This window comes from Grampus griseus, assembly GCF_964374135.1.
Source record: "Grampus griseus genome assembly, chromosome: 20".
Lineage (NCBI taxonomy): Eukaryota > Metazoa > Chordata > Mammalia > Artiodactyla > Delphinidae > Grampus > Grampus griseus.
Genome location: NC_139014.1, coordinates 52086869 through 52097405, shown reverse-complemented (window position 1 = coordinate 52097405; position 10537 = coordinate 52086869). Strand labels below are relative to the sequence as shown.

General features: G+C 39.6%; 1 protein-coding gene across 2 annotated transcripts in view; it reads right to left on the bottom strand.

The window, feature by feature from the left end:
- Positions 1-4141: 4141 nt before the first annotated feature.
- The window catches only part of BLMH (bleomycin hydrolase), a gene marked incomplete at its 5' end in the record, with an annotated part of 43298 nt that continues 36902 nt past the window's right edge, over positions 4142-10537 (bottom strand). For both annotated transcript variants that reach the window (XM_082679553.1, XM_082679554.1), the window contains one exon: positions 4142-5096. In XM_082679553.1, coding sequence (XP_082535679.1) covers positions 4945-5096 — 152 coding nt within the window. In that variant the 3' untranslated portion in view covers positions 4142-4944. The remainder of the gene's footprint in view (positions 5097-10537) is intronic.

Here is a 10537-nt window from a genome sequence, read left to right as displayed (position 1 = left end):
TTATGTCTTCCAAAAAAATCCCTTTTCTGTCACTTTTGACAACATTAAGGGTATCTTTTCTTTTTCAAATATCTGCAGTATAACAGTATCCTCCTTTCAATTTCTTTAATGTCTGTGTATGTACTTTTTTGGGATCAGTCTTGCCAAATATGTTAATTTGCTTCCTTTTTTTTTTAAGAGAACCACTTCTAATATAAAATGGGAAAAAGACAGTCTCTTCAGCAAGTGGTGCTGGGAAAGTTGGATAGCTGCATGTAAATCAATGAAGTTAGAACATACCCTCACATGATGCACAAAAATGAACTCAAAATGGCTTAAGGACTTAACCATGAGACATGACACCATAAAACTCCTAGAAGAGAGCATAGGCAAAACATTCTGTGACATAAATCGTACCAATGTTTTAAGTCAGTCTCCCAAGGCAACAGAAATAAAAACAAAAATAAACAAATGGGACCTAATCAAGCTTACACGCTTTTGCACAGCAAAGAAACCATAAACAAAATGAAAAGACAACCCACAGAATGGGAAAAAACATTTGCAAATGATGCAACCGACAAGGGCTTAATCTCCGAAATATACAAATAGCTCATACAACTCAACAACAACAACAAAACCACCCAGTTGAAAAATGGGCAGAAGACCTAAATAGACATTTCTCTGAAGAAGACATACAGATGGCCAAGAAGCATATGAAAAGGTGCTCAACATCACTAATTATTAGAGAAATGCAAATCAAAACTACAATGAGGTACCACTTCACACCGGTCGGAATGGCCATCATTAAAAAGTCTACAAATAACGAATACTGGAGAGGGTGTGGAGAAAAGGGAACCCTCCTACACTGTTGGTGGGAATGTAAGTTGGTGCAGCCACTACGGAAAACAGTATGGAGGTTCCTCAGAAAACTGCAACTAGAACTACCATATGATCCAGCAATCCCACTCCTGGGCATATACCCGGACAAAACTATATTCAAAAAGATACATGCACCCCTGTGTTCATAGCAGCACTATTCACAATAGCCAAGACATGGAAACAACCTAAATGTACAACAGATGAATGAATAAAAAAGATGTGGTAGATATATACAATGGAATAGTACTCAGCCATAAAAAATAATGAAATAATGCCATTTGTAGCAACATGGATGCACCTAGAGATTATCATACTAAGTGAAATAAGTCAGAAAGACAAATACCATATGATATCACTTATATGTGGAATCTAAAATATGGCACAAATGAACCTATCTACAAAACAAAAACAGATTCACATAGAGAACAGACTTGTGGTTGCCAAGTGGGAGGGGAGAGGGGGAAGGATGGACTGGGAGTTTGGGGTTAGTAGATGCAAACTATTACATGTAGAATGGACAAACAGCAAGGTCTTACTGTATAGCATAGGGAACTATATCCAATCCCCTGCGATAAACCATAATGGAAAAGAATATAAAAAAGAATGTATATATACATATAACTGAGTCATTCTGCTGTACGGCAGAAATCAGCACAACATTGTAAATCAACTATACTTCAATAAAAAAATAAAATGAAAAAAAGAAAGCCAAAAAATAAAAAGAACCACTTATGGCAATGTTGATCCTATGTTTAATTTCTGCACATATCTTTCCTATTTCTTTCTACTTTCTTCAGGATTTTTTGTACTTCTAATTTCTTGAAATAGATGCTAAACTCAATTTTTAGCCTTTCTTACATTCTAATAAACTTTTAACTGTATAAAATCTAAGTACTATTTTATCTGTATCTCATTTTGATATGTATTTTTATTATTGTTCAGGTTAAATTTCCTTTTAATTAGTTATTAGTCATCATTTTTCTTTCGTTTTTATAGCTTTATTAGTTATCTTTTAACTTTTGGTTTCTAACTTGATTGCATTGTGGTTTGAGTGTGGTCTGCATGGTAACAATCCATTGAAATTTGTTGAGATTGACTCTATTGCCCAGCATCTGCTCAATTTTTGCAGAAGTTCCATATGTGCTCAAAACAGAATTAGTAAGGACTTCTCTCGTGGTCCAGTGGTTAAGACTCTGTGCTTCCACTGCAGGGGGGCATGGGTTCAATCCCTGGTCGGGGGTGAATGAGAGATCCCACATGCCATGTGGCATGGCCAAAAAAATTAAAAAAAAAAAGAATTAGCCAAAAAAAAAAAAAAAGAAGGGCTTCCCTGGTGGCACAGTGGTTGAGAGTCCGCCTGCCAATGCAGGGGACAGGGGTTCGTGCCCCGGTCCGGGAAGATCCCACATGCCGCGGAGCGACTGGGCCCGTGAGCCATGGCCGCTGAGCCTGCGCGTCCGGAGCCTGTGCTCCGCAACGGGAGAGGCCACAACAGTGAGAGAGAGGCCCGCGTACCGCAAAAAAAAAAAAAAAAAAAAAAAAAAAAAAAAAAAAGAATTAGCAGTTGTTAGATGTGGTAGGATACTAGACGTCTATTATATCAAACTTATTAAATGCTTAAATCTTCACCTGATTTTTTTGGTTGCTTGATCAATAATTGAGAAGTGTTAAAATCTTCCATTATGATATTGGGTTATTTGTTTTTCCATGTAGCCATCAGTTTTTGTTTTATATATTTTGAGGTTATTAGGTGAATACTAATTTAGAATCCTTCAATTTTCCTGGAGAATCAAGTGGGCATATAATTATGTACTGATTCTATCCTTAGTAATGCTTTTTGTTTTAAAGACTATTTCCAGAGCCACTGTGCTGTACAATTCCAGGGAGGCTGTGCAAAACATACCCCAGAATTAGTCTGAGTGGCCATAATTTTACTGGTCATTAAGATAGCTATACCAAATTTATTTCGGTTAGTACCTGCCTGATATATCTCTTCTATCCTCTTTTATCCTAGGTACTGACGTCTCTTGTAATCAACTTATGGCTGAATTTCTTTTAAAAATCCCATTTGACAACTTGTCTTTTTTCTGAAACATTTAACCCATTTATAGACATTGTAATTATTGACACATTTAGATTTCTATCTTATTTGGACATGGTATTTGTCCTGTGTTTTCTTTTCTTCCCCCCATCTTGTTTTATTTTAAAGTTAATCAATATACTTATCGTCTTCCTCAGTGACGTGAGGACTTCAGAGTATGTTTATTTTATTCCAATCATCTCCCTCATTATCTATTTTCATGTATTTTGGTTTTATCTTTTTTTGAACCCTGTAAGACTACCCACAGTCACTTCTTGTTTAGATGGTGCACGTGTTTATCACTTTGATTCTACATTCTTTTGTTGAATTTCAGACCTTCTATATTAGATCACTATTGTTCTGCTTGGGCAACAGTTTTTGACTGAAAATGTCTTATTTCACCCTTGTTTCCCCCCTCCCCACCCTTGTTCTTGAAAGACAGTTTCACTCAGTATAAAATTCTAGGTTCATGGTTAATTTCTAATTGTACTTTGAAGGTACATTTCACTGCCTGCTGTCATATATAGTTGCTGATGAGAAGTTAGCTGTCAATCTGTCTTTTCTTTGCAGGCAATCTGTATTTTCTTCCTGGATGCTTTTAAGACCTGTTCTGGGGTTTCATCATGATATGTCTAGAAATGGATTTATCCTGCTTGGAACAGGATTATTAGAATATTGTAAACACTGATTAACGCTTGAGCCTTTAACTAATGTTATCTTGGAAAGTGCTATGACAAACAATATTCCATGCTAGAACTGAGAAAGTTCTTGGAGAGCCCGAAAGGTAGGGACTCAGGCACTGATGGAAATGTTGATTAGGGTGCTGTATTTATTTGCTTTCAATGAAAGAAAGGCCCAGTCTTAGTGAAATACATACTCTTCAGCCCATTCTAAGGCTGAACCTAACAGAGCCTTACTTCCCACCCTTGTAGAGACCCTGGATCTTGGTGAAAGAACGGTTAAGTGGCAGGGGCACAAGCCCTCCTAAATATGGTGCCTGGAAGCCCTCTGCAGAAGCCAGTGAAGATCAGCACAGGCTGGGAAGGATCACACATCCCACAGAGAAGCTAAGGCAGGGCAGCCCCGAACCATCTTGCTGTTTTTTCACTGTCAAGAACACAAGTCACCTGGCTGCTTTCCTTTGTAGCTAAACAAACACACACTTCTTAGAGCAAATAAGCCAACGTACTCTCATTTAGCAAAGTGTTTTATTCAAAAGCTTCTCAGCACCATCTAGTTGTCAGAAAGAATGGATATCCCCTTTTCATGCCCACCCAACTCCCAAACCCAGAGGCAGAAGTTAAACCACTTGGCGAGAGCTCCCTCTAATGGTTATAATTCAGATCATGATAAGCTTGTGGTTGTTCTCTCACCTACTTTCTCCAACCCTCTACTTAACCATGACTCAAGTAGAGCTGTGCTCCCCCACAGTTCAGAACAACAGGAAGGAATCATGTCAGTGTTGATCAACCTCCCAATCCTGGGCTATTAGAGGCACATGAAATTACCTTGAAAAATCCGAATTCAGTGACTGCCACCTAGGAGGGACAGTGTTACTGTCAGGCAGCATGCAGTTTTGAGAGCTCAAATATTAGGGCACCCTCCCCCCACTCTACTCTAGGAACAAGGAGCAGTAAGTCCGTTTTCTCTCCACACACCTCAATTGCTCATCCTCTCCTGCCTTGTAAAACAGACACTGAACCGAACTGGTGTGACAGAGTTAAGACAAACAATTACATCTGATTAAAATGCTAAGAGATCCTGAGCTGTTGGAGATGAGGAGAGTAGATATAGTACGACCTGATCTTTCCCTTTTTTTCTTTAGAGAATATTTTGTTTCACTATAAAGCACACTTTCCCAAAGAGGTTCCTGGAGGAGAAATCCAAGAGTCTGACTGTGTCCCGTGGGAACACACAGTCACCTGTGTAACTCTGGCTTCAGTCCCTGGATCTGTCCTTTGCAGCTACTTCAGGTCCCATGGGAGGAGGAAAAGCTGGAGGCAGTATCACTCGGCCAAAGCCCCCATGGGGTCCCAGGCTGGCAGGACAATGGGTTCCTGCTCTAGTACAGCTAGCACCTCTTCAGGGACATGCTTCCTGTCCACCACCACTTCGTAGACATATTCAGAGAACCACTCATCTGTCATGCACAGGTAACCTGGAGAAAAGAACAGAAGCCTCATGAGTCCCGAGGGCGGGGGGCAAAGAGCAGAAGCCTTACTGGCACTACAAGAAAGTCTTTTACAAGCCTCATGAGTGCAGAGGGCGGGGGGCAAAGAGCAGAAGCCTTACTGGCGCTACAAGAAAGTCTTTTACAAAACTAACATTTGTACATGTTTCTCAGCTTTCCCATCTATAATCTCACTTAATCTGATTAAGTCTTATTAGCAACCCTGTGAAGCAGACAGGACAGGATGGCTATATTTTTACCAATTAGAAAACTGGGGCTCAGAATAACTAAGTGATGTACCCAGGTCACATGGGTTCAGAAGTTCAGGGCTGGGCCTTGGACCTAAAGCTGCTACCAGATCTTGCTATTCCACTGGCCAGGCTGCCTTGCTGAAGGTGGGTCAATGACCCTAAAGGTAGGTGGAAATGTTTCTTGTTCATACAGCCACACATACATAGGGGGTTAATCTCTAGGGTGAGAAGGGCAAGCATACCAGTTCGATTCTTACCCTACCCACCTTCTCAGCATCCGAGGCTGCTGTCTCTCCTTCCTCTCTACCATAAATTCCTACAACAACCAGCTAAGCCATTAGGGGGATCCTGATGGGGCCTGATCATCATTCCCAGGTAGCCACTTATTTCCAGATGGTACTGGGGGAGTCGCTGCTTTCTTAGGAGGAAATCTGTGGTGAGGATCAGGCAGAACGGACGACGCGACAGTTGCTCGACCTACATTCCTCACAAAGGCCCTGGGATTTGTGGATCTCTCCAGTGGCAGGACTGGAGAGGGGCTCAGCTGTACGAACACCCCAGGCTGAGAGCTTAGCTGAGAAAAAGTGTGGTGTCATCAGGTACCTATCCTAGACACCTGCCTCTTCCCCTCAGGGAGACTGCATCTCAGGCTCCGCTAAGACAACACAAATTCCTCTTCAGGATCACACATCCAACAAACTGAAACAGGGGGGGAAATGCTTCACCTGAGCCACTGCTAATACAAAGAGCAAAATTAAAGCAAGAGATGAAAGAGCGTGTATTTAAAACAAGGATGGGCCAGGGAAAGAGCACAGAGGACAAAACTGTGTACCTGCACAGGGGTACTGCGTGCACCTACACACCCAAGGACTCACAGGAACTAGCAATCTTCCTCTTCATCCTCCTCATCATCATCTTATCATATCTGGCACCTGCTGTATACTAGACACTTGAGCAATTTTTCTCTGAAAGTGTCCGTGCAAATCTAGGTCTATGCTATAGCATTTCCCACTACACAGGACCAAGAGGAAGGGAGAGGAGGTAGTATTTCTCCTAAGGTGATCTTCTAGTATGTTGGTTCTCAAACTTCCTGGCCCCAGGATCAAGACTGTACACTTAAAACTACGGAGGACCCTAAAAAGGTGTTTATGTGGGTTATACTTACTGATATTTACCGTAGTAAAAATTAAAACAGAAAGTTAAAAATATTGGTGCATTTAAAAATAAGAATTAAAAAACGTGAATATTAATAATATATTTTTAGGAAAAATAATTATATCTTTCAAAACAAAATAAATTTTAGTTAGGAAAGTGGCATTACCTTACAATTCAGAAGATAGCTAAATTCTTGTACCTGCTTCTGTGTGCAATCTGTCGTTTTGGATGAAGTAGATGAAGCAAATCCGGCCTCACACAGATACGTTGTTGGAGAAGGAAGACCTTGTAGATGCCCTAAAAGGGGCCCAGGGACCCGGCAGGGGTCCTCAGACCACACTCTGAGAACTGCTGCTCTAAAAGCAAGACTGATTTAAATAATTAAAAGGCATCATGACGGTTAAGTCTAATTTTATAAGCTAAATGGTGTGACAGAGGACATTATTTAACTTGAAAACACAACTGCTTCGGGGAGCTCGTCTATGCCCAATTCTGCTCCTGCGACAGCAGTCAAAGACAGCTCATCCTGATGTGGCACCGCACGTTTACCCTCACCAGAAAATGCCCGGGAAAGCGCGCAAGGGCTCTCATCCCCTCACGATCCAGTGTTCCTTTCTCAACAGGAGATTCAGGGAAGAAGAACACAGATAAACGCTGTAGCCCGTGCCATTGCAAAGTCCCTGGCCCCTACCATCACCTACATTACTGCCACTAAGTTCTAGCAGCCAAAGCTTGGTCAGCTGAAGGGCCAACCAGTACCATTTCTTGCTGCAAGAAATGTAAGTAAGTACTTCCTGAGAAAGTCAGCATCTGCCTTGTCTAAGAGTTCTCGTGGGCAGGAGACCAGGCTACTAAACGCTACACCATTTGAGACATTAGGCATCCCTCCCCTCACCCTAATGCACGCTGAATAAATCCTTAGAGGAGCTCGGGGCAGTGAGGCAGGTGAAGGATAGAGGCAGATTCGTGTAATAAAATTCTGTATCCTTATGACAATACTATCATCACACAATCAAATGAGTCTTCAAAGAATGCCCAGAGAAAATGGACAATAAGTACATCTACACCATCTTGTTCCAAAAGCAGGAGATAAGAGTAAGTCCTTACAAATTAAAACTCCTATCAATTGTAATCCACCCTTTCAGTGTCCCTGCCAAGAGGGCCTGCCTTGATTAGTCTCTCTTTTCAGGATATGAGTTCTTTGGGGGCCCACAGAAACCCCACAGTATAGGTGGCTGCCAAGTGACTGCGCCCTGGGTAGGTAATGAACTTGTGGCCGCTGTAACTGTTGATACTGCGTGTCTTGGAGTTTGACTGAGAAGATTAGGATCAGTGTATCTAAAACCCAAGTGAGGGCTGTGCAGAGGAGCAGTAAGGTACCCACTCAGGCAGGATGAAAGAGGCCATTTCGATTTGAGGAAAGTTGCAGCTTCTAGCCCTTATGTACTCTGGCCATTAGAAACTGGTGTTCCCCAAAGGAAAAAGGAAAAAAGAAAAAAAAAAAGGAAAACAAAAAATCTGCTCCAAGGATCCCGAGGTTCAGGGAACAAGGCATTCAGGGAAACAGATAAATGGATAAAGAAAGCTTTAGGAACTAAATTAAATTTTGTTTAAACTTTGTCTTGTTTACATGCTATGAGGAAGAAATAAAATAAGTGAACAGGCCCTCAAAGACACTGGCAATGTTTCTGTATTTGTTAAAGAGAAAGGGCAGTATCGGTCTGTAAGGGGAAAAAGTGTCTATGGATACAGCTCTAGGCCGGTTAGGCCAAATTCACTCAGAAACAGAAGAGTTTCGAATGGGTTCGTTTAAGGGAAAGAAGAACTTTACCCTAAGAAAACAGTTTTCTGAAATCCTGCTAAAGGTCTAAATTTTAAACCTCTCAGACTAAATTAAAGTGATAAATATATTATCATTTACGAATTAGATATATTTTTTGCTTTGTTCTATGAAGTATTTCACCTCAATAACAAACTATTTGTGGTTTATATATATATATATATATATATATATATATTTTTTTTTTTTGCTATTTTAAAAAAAGGTATAACAAAATCAAGTCATCAGCTCTGCTGTGATGGATCTGTCTGGCAGCACAGACCTAAGGAAGCCAGACGACTGAAGCCTCATTAAGTCACTGCCAATCTTTCACCTGATGCAGATAACTCAAGGCTGAAGAAAGGCTCCCAGAAAGGAAAGCAAAGCCTTTACTGACACTTGTTTCGTATTTCAAACTTCCTAATAAATACTGAGAAACCACTTCATCCAACATTAATCAGTCATTTAAGATGAAGTTGCAAAGACTACATAGCAACATGGATACAAAACATGGATATAAAAACAAGTATATAAAAATGGCATATCCTATATAATTATGTTAAAAATCCAGATACACAGGGGGAGAAAACATGAAAAAAAAAAAAAAAGGCAAAATGGTAATTTTGTATCACTGGGTAGGTGATTTTCCCCTCAAAATTCTGAAATGTTATATTGCTTTTTGATTCCTTAAAGATTACCCAAATAAATAATGCCCATTATAAAAAAGTATGGAAACACAGGAGGAGGAGGAAGATGAGAAAAAGGAAGAGGTGGATGGTAAGAAGATGAATATACATTTTAAAACTCCTACAATCCCACCACCTTGGGATAAGCCCTATTCAGATTTATCATCCTCTGATGAAAGTCTCTACATACACTCTGTACTTTTAATAAAAATGAGACATCACACGTGCTCTATTATTAGAGTACCACACATGCTGTTTTCCAATACTGCTCTTTTCACATTGATAAAAAAATACATCTATCTACATCTTAATTTTTAAGCTGAATTTGTATGAATAAAACCAAAATGTATTTAATCAATCCCTTACTGTTGGAATCTGGATTGTTTTTTTAGGCTTAGAAACAACACTGCTATAAACATTTTTGTAATTAAACCTTTGTGTACATCCTTAATTATCTATTTAATTTCTTTATATCCTCATCAATACTTGGTATATATAACTACAACTTTCTTTTTGGTTCAATTTGAACTTCTGTCTGTGTGTGCTTGCTATTTACAGTTTTCTTTTATAAAGGGTCTGTTTCGGACCTCTGCCTAATTTCAACTGGTGTGTTTGTCATTTTCACAGTGATCAGTAATAGTGCTCTCTATATTAATATATTATAATGATTGCAAACTTTTTATACTATTATGCAATTTGCCTTCTAATTTAGTTGATGATGTATTTTTCTAGTATACTAAAATTTTTTATATTTTATGAAGTCAAATTTATCAATCTTTTCCTTTATGACTTCTAACTTTTTTGTTATGCTTACAAACATTTTCCTGCTACTATATTAAAAAAATAAATAAGAGAGAAAAGTAGGGTTAGTGGTAAGAAAACATAAGAAACACAAACTCAGTGAAAAATCCACCACTCAGTAAGGCCTCGGCACAGTCTAGTCCCCAGCTATGAACATACACAATTTCAACAGGTAATTAAGTAGAGACCATCTGTCAACCACTTCTGTTGGTTACCCACTGTGTAAAGCATGCCTTACATTTGTACAGAGTATGCTGCAAATGTACAAAAAGACACAATCCCTATGGAATGGAATTTGGCAACCTAGAAAAAATTCAAATGCATTTACCCTCTTCACTAAGCAATGCCATTTCTGGAACTTCATCCTACGGACAAAACAGTACTTACATGCAGACAATACATGTTTATTTAGGCACAATAATAGTTAATATTTATTCAGCGCTTACTATTGTCAGGCACTGTTCTAATCATTGTATGATATTAACTCACTGCAATATAGTTTGTAATAGCAAAAGCCTGGAAATGACCCAAGTTCCATTAGTAAGGGAACTGGCTAAATAAAGTACGGTACATCCAGACAATGGAAGATAATGAAGCTGTACTGATGTGAAAACATACTGACAGGCCCCAAAGGCATGCTGTTAAGTGAAGTGAGAGCAAGATGCAGAGGGGGGCATAAGGTATGCTACCTTTGCTGCACTAAAACACACTGGAAGG